Source organism: Gorilla gorilla, chromosome 4 (assembly GCF_029281585.2).
Source record: "Gorilla gorilla gorilla isolate KB3781 chromosome 4, NHGRI_mGorGor1-v2.1_pri, whole genome shotgun sequence".
NCBI classification, from domain to species: Eukaryota; Metazoa; Chordata; class Mammalia; order Primates; family Hominidae; genus Gorilla; species Gorilla gorilla.
Genome location: NC_073228.2, coordinates 80,697,700 through 80,714,679, shown reverse-complemented (window position 1 = coordinate 80,714,679; position 16,980 = coordinate 80,697,700). Strand labels below are relative to the sequence as shown.

Sequence of the window (16,980 nt, the reverse complement as noted above, 5' to 3'; positions counted from 1 at the left end):
CCTCATGTCTCAGGTGAGGACCACCCTCCCCCACATACCGTTTTTTGACAGTTACCTTTCATAATAGAGACTTTCTAGGACCATCCACCCTATGGGTTTTGTTGCATTTTATTTGTCAAATACAGATGGTCCCTGACTTAGATTTTTAACTTTGTGATGGTACAACAGTGACACGCGTTCAGTAGCTGCACTTCAAGCCCCTTACAACCATTCTGCTTTCCACTTTCAGTACCGTCCAGTAGATTCCATGAGATAGTCAACACTGTATCACAAATAGGCTTTATCTAAGATTATTTTACTCAGCTGTGGGCTAATGTAAGTGTTCTGAGCACATTTAAAGTGGGCCAGGCTAAACTGTGATGTTTGGTAGGTTAGATGCATTCAATGCATTTTCAACTCAAGATATTTCTAATTTACAGTTGTGAGGTAGCTAGGTAGCCCATTGTAAGTCATGGAGCATCTTTTTAAAAAAATTATATTTATTTTTGCAGGCGAGGTCTGCCTATGTTGCCCAGGCTGGGCTTGAACTCCCGGGCTCAAGAGATCCTTCTGCCTCAGCCTCCCATGTAGCTGTGACTACTGGAACAAACATCTGTACATGGCTGCTAATGACTGGAAACACAACCAGGGTCAGCCAGGCGCAGTGGCTCACGCCTGTAACCCCAGCACTTTGGGATGCCAAGGCAGGCAGATCACCTGAGGTCAGAAGTTCGAGACCAGCCTGGCCAACATCATGAAACCCCACCTCCACTAAAAATGCAAAAATTAGCCAGGCACGGTTGTGGGCGCCTGTAATCCCAGCTACTCAGGAGGCTGAGGTGGGAGAATCGCTTGAATCCGGGAGGCAGAGGTTGCAGTGAGCTGAGATCTCGCCACTGCACTCCAGCCTGGGCGACAGAGCTAAATTTCATCTCAAAAAAACAAAAACAAAAACAAAAAAAACCACAAAAAAACAAAACAGCAGAGTCAGCTTGACTAGTGCTGTCCTCTGGGGCCACCTGCTCAAGGGCATTTTGTCCTTTGTTCCCTCCAGTCTGGTCTCCCATATCCTAAAATCGCCCTCCCTTACCACCACCCCTCCTTCCCTGCTGGCCTCCTTCAAGCCAAGCTTCTTGAAGGTGTTCTTTGCACTCGGGCCTGGCCTGCACTCCCAACTCAGCCCCTATTGATGCCTTGTTCGTTCCTACCCAGTCCACTGGGCCTGGCCTCTTCCCGGCCTCCTGTGACAAAATCCTCAGGTGAGCACTTGGCCGTCCTTAATCCACTTGGCCATCCCTGCTTTCTAGAGCACTGCCTTGGCCTCCATGACCTCCCACCCCCCGAAGTTCTTGCCACCCTGCTAGCTGCCCTTCTCAGCCTACAGTGTGTGCTTTTCTTCCACTGCACCCTCCCCCGGTATCCCTGGCCCTCAGAGTCCCCCACAACTTCACCTTCTACCATGGCACACATTCTCCTGCAGCATCTGTCTCCCCCATGTGGAAAACTCTCTTTTAAGCTTCAGTTTCTGCTGCCTCTACCCTCCATGTTAACAGTCCCAGCTCCTGGGAGCAGGGACACATTGTCCCAGGACACGTGTAAAATGCCACAGGGGCCACCTAGCTCACTGGTTGTCCCTGGCTCAGAAGCTCCCCCAATGCTGTCAGCTGTTGGTGGGGAGGGTGGGAGCAGATGATGGGAAACCGGTCTGCCTGGGAGGGGTTGCTTGTGGTGCGGGCCCCCAGCCTGGGCCTGCCCGGCATATGCTGTTAGCGGTGCATTTGTTTTCTCAAGTCCTTTGGAGGCAAGAACCTTAAGCGCGTGGGGATCATACTTCAGAGAGGGGTCCTCATCCTTATGCTGTGCTGCTTTCCCTGCTGGGCCGACTTGGTCAACACCGAGCGCATACTCCTGCTCTTAAAACAAGACCCGAAGTCTCCAGGTGAGGTCCCCCGTTTCTCAATTCTAGGTTAAGAGTAAGTGGCTATCTGGTCATTGTACCTGTGTGGACATTTTCGGCCAATTACATGGTCTTGATCCCTTTCAAAAATGAAAGCTGGCCGGGCACAGTGGCTCACGTGTGTAATCCCAGCACTTTGGGAGGCCGAGGCAGGTGGATCATCTGAGATCAGGAGTTCGAGACCAGCCTGGCCGACATGGTGAAACCCAGTCTCTACTAAAAATACAAAAAAGTTAGCCAGGCATGGTGGTAGGTGCCTGTAATCCCAGCTACTTGGGAGGCTGAGGCAGGAGAGTGGCTTGAACCCGGGAGGTGGAGGTTGCAGTGAGCCAAGATCGTGCCATTGCACTCCAGCCTGGGTGACAAGAGCAAAACTCCGTCTCAAACAACAACAACTACAACAACAACAAAATGAAAGCTGTGACTGTGGGCCACAGGGTCTGGGGGCTGCAGGGACCACCTGACTCAGGGTGACAAGATACAAGACCAGGGTGTTGTGTGCCTGGCCTGTCTCCCGTTCACCGAGTCCCTCCATTTTGCTGTCTGGCAAATGCAGAGAATATTTTTCCCCTGAAGTAGAATAGCAGTGTAATCGCCTTCACGTATGACTTTAGAGTTGGGTTTTTTCTTTAACCTATAATTCCAGTGTATTCTCTGGTATTGTCCTTGGGGTGCGTGGTCCTTCCTAGAAGACTGTCTCGCTCACTGTTAGGTGACCCTGACACTTTCAAATGGTTTCTGAATTTTGCCCAAGTTTTAGTTCATTTTGCTGTATTCACTTCACCTTTCATGCTAAGAATGAGCTGAAAAATGGAAAGTGGTGAGACTTACCCTTAGATAGCAGACATTTAGTAGACTTAGTGTCATGTTTGTGTAGGTTGAAGAAAAACACTTAAAGTTGTTATTAAGTTTCTCTCATTTTTAGGCTGGGTGTGGTGGCTCACGTCTATAGTAATCCCAGCACGTTGGGAGGCTGAGGCAGGAGGATTGCTTGAGCCCAGGAGTTTGAGGTTACAGCGAGCTATGATGGTGCCATTCTACTCCAGTGTGGGCATCAGAGCAAGACCCTGTCTCTAAAAAGTAAATAATTTTTAATTTTAATTTTTAGAAAATACTCTGTGGGTTCAATTTGAAGACAATATGACCAGCAACTGTTTTAATATTAACTGAAGACTATTTTGTTTGTTTCAGGATAGCCCAAATTTATGTGCTGATTTTCATTCCTGCCCTTCCTGTAAGTTTCACGGCTGTTGTGTCTCACTACATGAAGCAGCTCACATGTGTCGCCCTGTGCATGGCCCTTCCCCCCACTCTTGTTTCTCCATCTTGGTGCAGTTCATGCCAAAAGCCCGACATGTATTTCTTGGCCCTGTCGTCCCTCCCTTGCTGACTCTCAGGACATGTACCACTCTGGTGTCCAGTAGCTTAAATTAAAGACAAAGATTGGGCCGGGCACGGTGGCTCACCTCTGTAATCCCAGCACTTTGGGATGCTGAGGCAGGTGGATCGCGAGGTCAGGAGATCGAGACCATCCTGGCTAACATGGTGAAACCCCGTCTCTACTAATAATACAAAAAATTAGCTGGGCGTGGTGGCAGGCACCTGTAGTCCCAGCTACTCGGGAGGCTGAGGCAGGAGAATGGCGTGAACCCGGAAGGTGAGGCGTTCAGTGAGCCCAGATCGTGCCACTGCACTACAGCCTGGGCGACTGAGCAAGACTCTGTCTCAAAAAAAAAAAGACAAAGATTGATGAGGGGAAGACATTTCCTTCCTGATTCCTTGTTCTATGGTTATTTTTGATTGCAAATCAACCAGAATGTTTCTGGATCATCTAGGATTTGGGGAGTGCTGCATTCGGGCACCCTCGGAGCTGTTCGAAATGTCAAGACGGTGGCTTCTGCCTCAGCCAGTTGGAATCGGCCTGTGTCAGTTCTTCAGGGAGTACATCTTTTATCTACTCTGGAAAATTCCAAATAGTGCCCTAGCATTGTCTCATGTGAGTGAGGTTCTCTGAGATCACACATCAAGGGGAAGTGTCTTATTTAAGATTAAAAACCGGAACTAAACTAAACCGTTGGAATTTATATTAATGAGAAGTGTTTGTTTTTCTGTTTAAACTTATAGGCAGCATTCTTGCTCCAGCTGCAGACAAGATATTTACAAAGTCAGGTATAGATTCTTTTTACAATTTTTACTCCATAATCCTGGAAATGTCTAGTAAATATTCGTAGAGAATGTTCTATAAAAGTAATTCACACTTTCCCCCCTGTAATTCTACCTTAGAGTTCTTTGCCTGAGAAATTGAGGCCTTGTAGGTGAATTTTGTCTAGCCCAAGAGAGACGGCTGTATCAATCCATCCCATTCCCCTTTCAATCACCACCACCCGCTTCGACCCCTGCCCCGACCCCTCCCCTCTCTTGGGGCTGGTGCCAGCTTTGCATCTGGCCTGGGGCCTGGCTCCTGTGCTTCTGCTTTAGAGAGGAGGGCCTGGGGTCCCTACAGCCACTAGGGAGCAGCAAAGGAGTCTGAGGGCAAGGTTTGGGTGGACAGTGGAGAGAAGCAGAGCTCTGCCTCCCCGGGTCCCTTCTCGCCCATCTGAGGCCGCAGCCCTCTTGCCTTGCCCAGCTTTGGTAACAGTCAGCTCTCTGTTTCAATGCAGGGACGAAAGAGAGGTTTTACTGAAAGAAAATGTTTGAATAGACAGGATAAACAAAAGAAATGAGTGACTGGCGCCTACAACAATAGGGTGAACGTATTCTGCACACCTGCTATGAAGCAGGCATTGCTGGGTGTCTTGTATGCAAGAACTTTAGCAACTTGGCCCAGATATCTTCCAAGCTGCCTCTCCTTCACTTCATGCCAGGGCCCATTTGCCCTTCAGGAGGTTTTTTCTCTCTGCTGCTGTTCTGGAAACCATGACCTACCAGGTTATTCAGAAGCAGTTGCAAGCTTCTGGTTGGGATAGCCAGATGCTGCACCAACAGAGGAGACTAATCTGGTCATCTCAGCTCCTGACCATTCCAGTCCTGAGTAACTTTGCCATCATTTAAACTGTTCCCTGTTTAACTGTGAGTGTTCACTTGACAGGCTAGCTAATTAGCTTTCGAAAATGTGAATGTTTTCCTATTTGTTTGGGGGTTTTAGGGCATCAGCATGCCTCAAGTTATTACCAGGATTGCAGCTAATGTCATCAACGTGGGCATGAATGCCCTCTTGCTGTATGCCCTGGACTTCAGAGTGGTGTAAGTCACGACCCCTGCATTCAACAGATACTGAATGTCTGCTGTCTGCTGTCTCCTGTCCCTGGGACTGGGGATAGCGAGAGTGAAATCGTCTGGTAGAGGGAATATGGACAGGTGGACAGGCAATAGAGTTGGGTGTTCAGGTGGTCTGTGTGCCAGATGAGAACTGGGTGCCACAGGACCTCACAGGAGAAGCAGCCGGCTCAGGCTGTTGGAAGGAAGGTCAGTGGGTTAGTGGGTGGAGAGATAGGGATGGTGCCTGGGAAGAAGTGATGTGTAAGCTGATTGTGTGTTGAGGTGGAGTTCGCCTAGAGAAGGGAGTTGCTGTGGTCTGTGAAGGCTGAAAGGGGCCACCCCAGCAAAGACAGACTAGGGCAGACACCTTAGGGATTCTCCTAGCATCTTGGAATTGTAAGAAACTGAGCCCAGTTGCATCCTTATGAAGCTTGAGGAGATGAGGGTCCCAGAAAGAAAGCACTATCAATTCACCTGTCCCTCACTGGGGGACACTTCTGTGCCTAGAGCCAGAGCCAGGCTCCTCAGTGTGGCCAGAAAATCTTTAAAGGCTGGCTGAAGATGGAACATAAGAACACATCAGTGAAACACACCTTCTGTCAGAAAGCTGGATGAGGCACTGGCCCGGGAAGCTGGAGTCCCACAGGGAGGTGTGAGCACCAGTTGGTTGACCCATGTCCAGAAACAGGAGGCCTGGGCCACCCAGGTTCTCCTGGGAGGTGGACCTCAGAAAGCATCTCTTAGAGGTTTCCCCAACAGATGTACACAGGGAAGCTTGGGGATAGCGGGGAAAAGGAGAAGAAAATTTAGGAATGGATTAACAAAAGGTAAAATGGAGGATTGGGTAGGGGAGTGGAATGGAAAAATAGACAGGAAGATGGAGTCCCTGGCTCTGTATGCCAGAGCGGGACATGGTTCTATTTGTTGTGATAAAATATGACCTATGGAAGACACTCCAAGGTTATTTTCCAATACAAAGATGTTGAGCATCTTTTCATATATTTGTTGACCATTTATATATCATCTTTGGAGAAATGTCTCTTCAAGTCTGTTGCCCTCCCTTTTTTTAAATCAGGTTACTTCTTTTTTTGTTGTTGGGTATAGGAATTTTTGTTGTTGTTGTTGTTATTGTTTTGAAATGGAGTCTCGCTCTGTTGCCCAGGCTGGAGTGCAGTGGCGCAATCTCGGTTTACTGCAACCTCCGCCTCCCAGGTTCAAGCGATTCTCCTGCCTTAGCCTCCCGAGTAGCTGGGATCACAGGTGCCTGCTACCACGCCTGGCTAATTTTTTGTATTTTTAGTAGAGACGGAGCTTCACCATGTTGGCCAGGCTGGTCTCGAACTCCTGACCTTAGGTGATTCACCCACCTTGGCCTCCCAAAGTGCTGGGATTACAGGCGTGAGCCACTGCACCTGGCCATAGAAATGTTTTATGTATTCTGGACATTATGATATCCAGATATCCTTATATGATTTGCAAATATTTTCTCCCATTCCATGGGTTGCCCTTTCACTCTGCAGATTGTGTCCTTTGATGCATACAAGTTTTATCTATGTTTACTTTTGTTGCTGGTGAGCACTATGTATTTTAAATACACAGTGTATTTTAAAATATCCACATTGCTATATATACATCAGTTTTGCTTTTAATCATAATGTGCATCTATCATATTTTATTCCTCTAGTTCCATGTTGTCTCCCACACCCCTCAACTAATGTCTGCCACAGGGAATATTCTATATGTTTTTTTATAGAGGTCTACAAAAATTGCTCTGCCATTTATACCCAGGAGTAGAATGTGTGGGTGAAAGGGCATCTACTGAGTCTTGCCAGCTTAGTGCCTGCCATCTCAATCCATTTGGCATCTTTATATTTTGCTGGAGAACTGAGGTTGCGCCTAGTCTCTGGCCATTTGCAGGGTACAGGTATGTGAAATAGAATTGTTGGTGCCAGAGACTGTTGAAAAACAAACGCCTGTTTTCTTTCCTGTTCCCTAGGTTGGACGAGGGAGTGCTTCCAGGAGTGGGGCTCCTACATCCACCTGGTTATTCCCAGTATGTTCATGGTGTGCACTGAGCAGTGGACCTTTGAGATCGGAAAATTCCTTGCAGGTTTGTCAGCAGTCCAGCTGAAAGCTGTCCTCAGCCCGGCCAGTCACGTCTCCAGAGATTCCCAGGAAGCTCCAGCTTTGCTTCTTTGTCCTGCCTCATTTCATCAGGCTCTTGTGGAGCTTTTCAATATAGGTTTAAGCCCTCATCCCATCGTTAGCAGACTCAGGTTGGGTGGGGTTTTGGCTCTGCTGCAGTACCCTTCATTTTGTAAGTGAGGAAAGGGAAGCTGCCGGTCAGAGGTTTGTCAGAGGTCACCAACTGAAGGAACAAAAGCCCCACCCCAGGCCTCATGAACTAGCTTGTGCCTCAGCTGACTTTTGCCAGGTATCAAGCCAAATTGTTTTTTAATTTTAATTTTAATTTATTTTTTGAGACAGAGACTCGCTCTCTCACCCAGGCTGGAGTACAGTGGCGTGATCTCGGCTCACTGCAACCTCCGCCTCCCTGGTTCAAGCGACTCTCCTGGCTCAGCCTCCCAAGTAGCTGAGACTACAGGCGTGCACTACCACGCCTGGCTAATTTTCGTATTTTTGGTAGAGATGGGGTTTCACCGTGTTGGCCAGGCTGGTCTGGAACTCCTGACCTCAAGTGATCCACCTGCCTTGGCCTCCCAAGGTGCTGGGATTACAGGCATGAGCCACAATGCCCAGCCCAAGCCAAATTTCTAAGAGTTGTATGTACTCAGGGTGACGGATTCAGCCCTGTTTTAGCCATGGCCTATGTTTCTGTTGGAACTGTAATAATTTTTGCCATAGATATTTACCTTAGCCATCTTGTTATTAGTAAAGTAACAGTCGATGCAGAGGGTGACAGTGACAACGTTGCCATTTCCATGGACACTTGCACACATCAACAGTCCCATCAGCTATCTGTAGAGTTCTGCAGCCTTCTGCCTCCCCTCCCACCATGTGACCCCATGTCTCTCTACGGAGTGACTTGCAACTCTAACAGCCTCACTTTTTTCTGCTTTTTGGGGGTGGGGGTAGGGTCTCAGTCTGTCACCCAAGCTGGAGTGCAGTGGTGCAATCACAGCTCACTACAGCCTCGACCTCCTGGGCTCAAGTGAGCCTCCGGCCTCAGCCTCCTGAGTAGCTGGGACTACAGGAGTGTGCCACCACGCCCAACTAATTTTTTTTTTTTTTTTGTAAAGATGGGGGTCTCACTATGTTGCCCAGGCTGGTCTCAAACTCCTGGGCTCAGGTGATCCTGCCACCTCAGCCTCCCAAAGTACTAGGATTACAAGTGGGAGCCACTGCACCTGGCCATTCTTTTTTCTACTTTGAACCTGATGTTTTGTTTCCTGGTGGAGTAGGGATTTGTAGAATGAGCCTGTGTTAATCTGAGCTGCCTGAGATCATGGTCATGGTAACTGCTCAGGGAAGGATGTCTGGGCTTCTCAGCACACGCGGTGAATTCTGCCACCAGGTTATGCTTCTTGGGGGCATTCTTGGGTTCTCTTAAAATAAGTTCTAGTTTCATAAGGAAAATGTTTATATACTTTTTGAAATGTGTTGTGTGTGTGCTGATGTTTCAGGACTGATGGACGTGATGGAGCTCGGCACTCAGGGCATCATCTGTGAGCTGGCGTCAGTGGCCTACATGGTAAGAACTCGGGTGAGACTCGGGACGAGACCTGGCACCTTCTATGCTTAAACCTGCTGCGCCACTGTCATTGCATTCACTCAGCAGATGTGCACCATGGGAAGGGAGGAACCAGGCAGCACAAGTGAGAGAGGACAGTGCAGTGTGGACAGCATGGATGGGGGCCAGACACACGGAGCTGAGTCCTGGCCATGTTGTTCCCCAACTGTGTGACCTGGGCTTGTTACTTAACCTTTCCAAACTTTAGTTTCCTCATATACAAAATGGGGGGAAAAAAAACCTACTTTGCAGGTGAAGATTGAATGAGAATGCATGCATATGCAACACTCAACACGACGCCTGGCACATACGTTCACCTGATGTGGAGTTGGTGCTAGGATGCGGTGGGGTGTGAGATGGGGTCAGCTCCTGCCCTCTGTGGCTCGTGGCCCCATGGGGAGACAGGGATGAGCCAAGTACACAGATGAGTGAGAGCATTGTAAATGTATGCGATAGGTACCATTAAGAAGCAAAAGCATGGCCAGGTGCGATGGCTCACGCCTGTAATCCCAGCACTTTGGGAGGCTGAGGAGGGCAGATCACCTGAGGTCAGGAGTTCAAGACCAGCCGGACCAACATGGTGAAACCCCATCTCTACTAAAAATACAAAAAGTAGCTGGGTGTGGTGTGCATGCCTGTAATCCCAGCTACTCAGGAGTCTAGGCAGGAGAATTTCTTGAACCTGGGAAGCAGAGGTTGCAGTGAGCTGAGATTGTGCCACTGCCCTCCAGCCTGGGTGACAAAAGCGAAACTACGTCTCAAAAAAAAAAAAAAAAAAGCAAAAGTAGGACTGAGATGCATGAAAACAGAGATGACACCTTTTTGGCTTGGGTAGTCAGGAAGGGTCTTTCTGCATTGCTGTTTAAGCTGAGACTTGAAGGATGAGAGGAGCCAGCTTGGGAGCCTGTGCACAGGAGCCAACTGCTCAGCCTGGGCCAAGGCTCTGCAATGGGTCCAAGCACCTGGCGTGGATGAGGTGAAGGGTTAGTGAGGGTAGAAGGAGGCTGGAGGCAGCACGCAGGGCCTGTGGGCTCCAGAAGGAAACAGCCATTCTTGATGCCATGTAGAAGTGGGCTTAGAGGAAAACAGGTGTGGGTGTGAGTTGGGAGGGCAGACGGAGGCTGTTGGGATCGTCCAGATGAACAATCAGGAGGCTGCTGGTGGGGGAGGAGAGAAGGGGGTGGATCAGTTATGTGTAGAGGCAGAATCGACAGGTTATGATCAGGGTTTGGTTGTGGAATGCAAAACAGTGAAGGAGAAGGGTCACAGACTACAGAGTTTCTGGCTTGAGCAACTGTAGCGGTAATGCCTGTTGCCTTTTGATGCTTTTTGAATGTCCCAACCCAGTGCAGATATCCCCTTTGTTTTGTTTGTTTCTTGTTTTTGTTTTGTTTTTTTTTTAAAGATCAACTGAGGCCATCTCAGCAGTGCGATTATGGGCCATTTTTGTTTATACACACACACACACACACACACACACACACACACATATATGCGTATATATACTATTATTGACTGTACAACAAAACCTAATCCATATGAATATTGATCCATACTAGAAATTCTTAATATTTCATAGCGCATATATTCGTTCATTGGACATGGCACATTTCAGTCAAGAAATCCCTTGTCAACATGGATATCCTCTGCCAGATTTTGGTCTCTTAATCTACCAACCTCCAATAAATCATCATCCCACTCTGGAGTGCTACCCTCCTCGCTCCGGGCCCATAACACTTGGGGGTGACTATCCTGAAACTATACCTGGCATCTGGTTCTTACTTCAGGGCCATAAAACTAAGATCACTCACACATTCCTCTTAAATAAGACATCTTGATGGACTAATGACTATCACCCTATTAACCAGTCATAGGAGCACTGTCATGCTTGGGTATGTCTAACTTTGGGGGATGCTATCACTCACCATTGCGGAAGGTCTAGTCCCTTCCGAATCCGCCGTAGATGAACTTGGATTGATTCCTGCCAAATCAATTGTAGAAACTGAGCTTATATTGAATATTCCAGGCTGGCACAATAACCATAAGGTATTAATTAATTCATGCTTGAAAGACATAACAATTGATTAATAGGCACGTATGCTCATGCATGTCCACTCACTTTCAAGAACTATTTCCGATTAAATCCGCAACCCCCCCATCTCTGACTTTACCATCAACCTAGGTAAGTGTACCCTCACCAAACCCCCAAAACAAGAGACTAAAATGCAACCCAGTCAGAGCCCAGAAATCATGTTTTAACCATGAATACCCCAACAGCTGCCACTCGATCGATGTCATTTTCCTAAAAATCTCAAGACCCTCCTACTAAATTAAGCCTCCATTTTATATAATAAATACAATAACTAAATTTCCACCCTAATACTGATATAACACCTTGGGCATACCCCTCTGAAAGTGCTACCCCATATGCCATACCCTAAATCAATTATATCCAAATTATGACTAGTCCTCTCAGCCAAACCTCTGCCAATTCAACTTTAAAGACCTTGACTTCCCAGAACTGTAAACGACTATTTATACTTACTTCTTTCCTTCTCATATTTTAATCTTACACTTAAGTATTTATGCAGTTAATGTAGCTTAATGATTCAAAGCAAGACACTGAAAATGTCTAGATGGGTCTGCACATCCCCATAAACAGATATGTTTGGTCCTGGCCTTTCTATTAGCTTTTAGTAAGATTACACACGCAGGCACCCCCGCCCCAGTGAAAATGCCCTCTAGATCACCCAGATCAAAAGGAGCAGGTATCAAGCATGCACAAATGCAGCTCAAAACACTTTGCTCAGCCACACCGCCAGGGGAAACAGCAGTGATAAACTGTTAGTAATAAACGAAAGTTTAAGGTATACTGATATCTAGGGTTGGTCAATTTCGTGCCAGCCATCGTGGCCATACCATTAACCCAAGTTAATAGAACTCGGCATAAAGAGTGTTTAAGGTCTGGCCTCAATAAAGCTAAACTCCATCTAAGTTGTAAAAAACCTCCAGCTGAAATAAAATATACTATGAAAGTGGCTTTAATACCCTGAAGACACAATAGTTAAGACCCACACTGGGATTAGATACCCCACTATGCTTAGCCCTAAACTCTAATAGTTACATTAACAAAACCATTCGCCAGAGTACTACAAGCAACAGCTTAAAACTCAAAGGACTTGGCAGTGCTTTATATCCCTCTAGAGGAGCCTGTTCTATAATCGATAAACCCTGATATACCTCACCACCTCTTGCCCCCAGCCTGTATAGTGCCATCTTCAGCGAATCCTAAAAAGGTTATAGAGTAAGCACAAGTATACACATAAAAACATTAGGTCAAGGTGTAGCTCATGAGGTGGCAAGAAATGGGCTACATTTTCTATACTCAGAAAATCTCACGACAATCTTTATGACATCTAAGGGCTCAAGGAGGATTTGGCAGTAAACCAAGAGCAGAGTGCTTGGTTGAATAAGGCCATGAAGCATGCACACACCGCCCATTACCCTCCTCAAATATTATTCTAGAAATTACTATTACTAAAAACTGTACGCACATATAGAGGAGATAAGTTGTAACATGTTAAGTGTACTGGACAGTGTGCTTGGACAAACCAAAGTGTAGCTTAACCCAAAGCATCCGGCTTTCACCTGGAAAATTTCATCACGACCTGATCACTTTGAGCCAACTCTAGCCCCAAACCTCACTAAAAATATTATCGAACTATCTTAATCAAACCATTTACCTTAGACAAAAGTATAGACAATAGAAATTTTTACCCTGGTGTGATAGACATAGTACCATAAGGGAAAGATGTAAGAACTGAATCAAGCATTAAAAAGCAAAGACAAACCCTTATACCTTCTGCATAACTAGAAATAACTTTACACAGAGAACAATAGCCAAGTCCCCCAAAACCAGATGAGCTACCCAAGAACAGCTGAAAGAGCACACCCACCTATGTGGCAAAATAGGGGGAAGATTCATGAGTAGCAGCGATAAGCCTACGGAGCCTGGTGATAGCTGGTTGTCCAAGATAGAATCTTAGTTCAACTTTAAACTTACTCACAGAACTACTTAATCTCCCTATAAGTTTAACTGTTAATTGCTGGGTGCGGTGGCTCATGCCTGTAATCCCAGCACTTTGGGAGGCCGAGGCGGGTGGATCATGAGGTCAGGAGATCGAGACCATCCTGGCTAACATGGTGAAACCCCGTCTCTACTAAAAATACAAAAAAAAAAAAAAAATTAGCCGGGCGTGGTGGCGGGCACCTGTAGTCCCAGCTACTCAGGAAGCTAAGGCAGGAGAATGGTGCAAACCCGGGAGGCGGAGCTTGCAGTGAGCTGAGATTGTGCCACTGCACTCCAGCCTGGGTGACAGAGCAAGACTCCATCTCAAAAAAAAAACCAAAAAAAGTTTAACTGTTAATCTAAAGAGGGATAGCTCTTTAGACCATAAGAAACAGCCTTCCTACAGAGAGTAAAAAATATTACCACCATAGTTGGCCCAAAAGCAGCCACCAATTAAGAAAGCATTCAAGTTCAACATCTAACTATCTTAAATTCTAATCATTCTACTGAACTCCTAACATCACACTGGACTAATCTATTACTTAATAGAAGCAATAATGTTAATGTAAGTAACATGAAGATATTCTCCATTGCATAAGCTTATATAAGATCAGAATAACCCACTGAAAGCCTAATATTAGTAAGTGATATAATAAGCATCCTATTATTTATACCATTAATCCAACACAGGTATGCTCTAAGGAAAGATTACAAAAAGTAAAAGGAACTCGGCAAATCTTATCCTGCCTGTTTACCAAAAACATCACCTCTAGCATTACCAGTATTAGAGGCACTGCCTGCCCAGTGACATATGTTCAACGGCCGCAGTATCCTGACCATGTAAGGTAGCATAATCACTTGTTCCCTAAATAGGGACTTGTATGAATGGCCACGCGAGGGTTCAGCTGTCTCTTACTTTTTTTTTTTTTTTTTTTTTTTGAGACGGAATCTCACTCTGTTGCCCAGGCTGGAGTGCAGTGGCGTGATCTCAGCTCACTGCAAGCTCCGCCTCCCAGGTTCACACCATTCTGCCTCAGCCTCCCAAGTAGCTGGGACTACAGGTGCCCGCCACCACGCCCAGCTAATTTTTTTTTTTTTTTTGTATTTTTAGTAGAGACGGGGTTTCACCATGTTAGCCAGGATGGTCTCGATCTCCTGACCTCGTGATCTGCCTGCCTCGGCCTCCCAAAGTGCTGGGATTACAGGCATGAGCCACTGTGCCCGGCCATCTCTTACTTTTAATCAGTGAAACTGACGTATCCATGAAGAGGCGGATATAAGACGAGAAGACCCTATGGAGCTTTAATTTATTAATGCAAATAAAAACTCGAAAAAAAAAAAGCCTACAGGCCCTAGCCTACTATCCCTGCATTAAAAATTTTGGTTGGGGTGACCTCAGAGCATAATCCAACCTCCGAACAACCTAAACTAAGACTGCACTAGTGTAAGCGAGTTAACACACACTGACCCAATAATTTGATCAACGGAATAAGTTACCCTAGGGATAACAGCACAATCCTATTCTAGAGTTCATATCGAGAATAGGGTTTACGACGTCGATGTTGGATCAGGACATCCTAATGGTGCAGCCGCTATTAAGGGTTCATTTGTTCAATGATTAGAATCCTACATGATCTGAGTTCAGATCGGAGTAATCCAGGTCGGTTTCTATCTATTTAACATTTTTCCTAGTACGAAAGGACAAGAGAAATAGGGCCCACTTCATAAGAGCTCTCGCCCCATAGATGATGCTATCTCAGTCAAACAAATTATCACACACCCAACCCAAGAACAGGGTTTGTTAAGATGGCAGAGCCCAGCAATTGCATAAAACTTAAAACTTTATTTATTTATTTATTTACTTACTTATTTATTTATTTATTTATTTTTGAGACAGAGTCTCACTCTGTAGCCCAGGCTGGAGTGCAGTGGCGCGATCTTGGCTCACTGCAAGCTCCGCCTCCCGGGTTCACACCATTCTCCTGCCTCAGCCTCCCAAGTAGCTGGGACTATAGGCGCCCACCACCATGCCTGGCTAATTTTTTGATATTTTTTAGTGGAGATGGGGTTTCACCATGTTTTGCCAGGATGATCTCGATCTCCTGACGTCGTGATCCACCCGCCTCGGCCTCCCAAAGTGCTGGAATTACAGGCATGAGCCACTGCGCCCGGCCAACTTAAAACTTATAATCAGAGGTTCAACTCCTCCTCTTAACAGTATGCCTATAATTAACCTTCTCCTACTCATCATTCCTACTCTAATCACTATAGCATTCCTTACACTCACTGAACGGAAAATCTTAGGCTATATACAACTACGCAAAGGACCTGACATTGTAGGTCCCTATGGACTGCTTCAACCATTCACTGATGCAATAAAACTTCACCAAAGAACCCTTACGGCCCTCAACATCTACTATTACCCTTTATATTATTGCTCCAACCCTGGCCCTTTCTATCATTGTCTTCTTGTGAGCTCCCCTCCCTATACCAGATCCTCTAATTAATTTTAATATAGGCCTCCTATTTATACTAGCCACATCAAGCCTAGCCGTCTACTCTATTCTATGATCAGGATGAGCATCTAATTCAAATTATGCACTAATCGGCGCATTACGAGCTGTGGCCCAGACAATTTCATATGAGGTCACCCTAGCCATCATCCTGCTGTTAATTCTACTGATAAGTGGCTCATTTAACTTATATGCACTCATCACAACACAAGAATTCCTCTGACTGCTCCTACCATCATGCCCCCTAGTCATAATATAATTTATCTCCACACTAGCAGAAACTAACCGAGCCCCTTTTGACCTAACAGAAGGAGAGTCAGAGTTAGTCTCAGGCTTCAACACTGAATATGCCACAGGTTCATTTGCCCTCTTCTTTATGGCAGAATACATGAATATTATCTTAATAAGTGCCCTAACTACTACTATTTTCCTAGGAGCACTACACACTATATATTCACCAGAACTCTATACCACAAATTTCATTATCAAGACCCTCGTTCTAACCGCCCTGATTTTATGAATTCGAACAGCATACCCCTGACTGTGCTACAACCAACTCATATATCTCCTATGAAAAAACTTCCTAACACTTAAACTAGCATTCTGCATATGTTATATGGCCTGTCCTAATTTCCAGCATTCCACCTCAAACATAGGAAATATGTCTGACAAAAGAATTACTTTGATAGAGTAAACAATAGAGGTTAAAATCCTCTTATTTCTGGAACTATAGGAATTGAACCTACCCCTGATAATCCAAAATTCTCCATGCCACCTATTACACCACATCCTAAAGTAAGGTCAGCTAAATAAGCTATCGGGCCCATACCCCAAAAATGTTGGTCATACCCTTCCCATACTAATTAATCCATTAGCTCGGCCTTACTATTTTCACAGGAACTCTTATCACAATGCTGGGCTCACACTGATTTCTCATCTGAACAGGCCTAGAAATAAACATACTAGCTTTTATACCAATCTTAATTTTAAAAAATAGCTAGGTACGGTGGCTCACACCTGTAATCCCAGCACTTTGGGAGGCCGAGGCGGGCGGATCACGAGGTCAGGAGATCGAGACCATCCTGGCTAACATGGTGAAACCCCGTCTCTACTAAAAATACAAAATATTAGCCCAGTGTGGTGGCAGGTGCCTGTAGTTCCAGCTACTCAGGAGGCTGAGGCAGGACAATTGCTTGAACCCGGGAGGCGGAGCTTGCAGTGAGCCGAGATTGCGCCACTGCACTCCAGCCTGGGCGACAGAGTGAGACTCCATCTCAAAAAAATAAATAAATAAATAAATAAATAAATAAATAAATCTCCACTCTACAGAAGCAGCCACCAAATACCTCCTTACACAAGCAACCACATCTATAATTCTCATGATAGGTATCCTTTCCAATAAACTGTCCTCTGGACAATGAACAATAATAAACACTAGTAATCAATTTTCATC

The 16,980-nt window shown here is 45.9% G+C and overlaps 1 protein-coding gene and 1 long non-coding RNA gene across 2 annotated transcripts in view; one reads left to right on the top strand and one right to left on the bottom strand.

Moving 5' to 3' along the window:
- The first annotated feature begins 2,310 nt into the window (after positions 1-2,310).
- Positions 2,311-16,980, top strand: part of LOC101132909 (multidrug and toxin extrusion protein 2-like) — a 42,905-nt gene continuing 28,235 nt past the window's right edge. Inside the window, 6 exon segments of the mRNA XM_063706595.1 lie at positions 2,311-3,016; positions 3,128-3,932; positions 4,061-4,105; positions 5,082-5,179; positions 7,191-7,304; positions 8,839-8,906. Of these exon segments, the coding sequence (XP_063562665.1) occupies positions 5,143-5,179; positions 7,191-7,304; positions 8,839-8,906 (219 nt within the window). The 5' untranslated portion in view covers positions 2,311-3,016; positions 3,128-3,932; positions 4,061-4,105; positions 5,082-5,142.
- Positions 3,592-16,980, bottom strand: part of LOC134758547 (uncharacterized) — a 54,886-nt gene continuing 41,497 nt past the window's right edge. Inside the window, exon 3 of the long non-coding RNA XR_010133847.1 lies at positions 3,592-3,656. This is a non-coding gene — a long non-coding RNA (uncharacterized lncRNA). The remainder of the gene's footprint in view (positions 3,657-16,980) is intronic.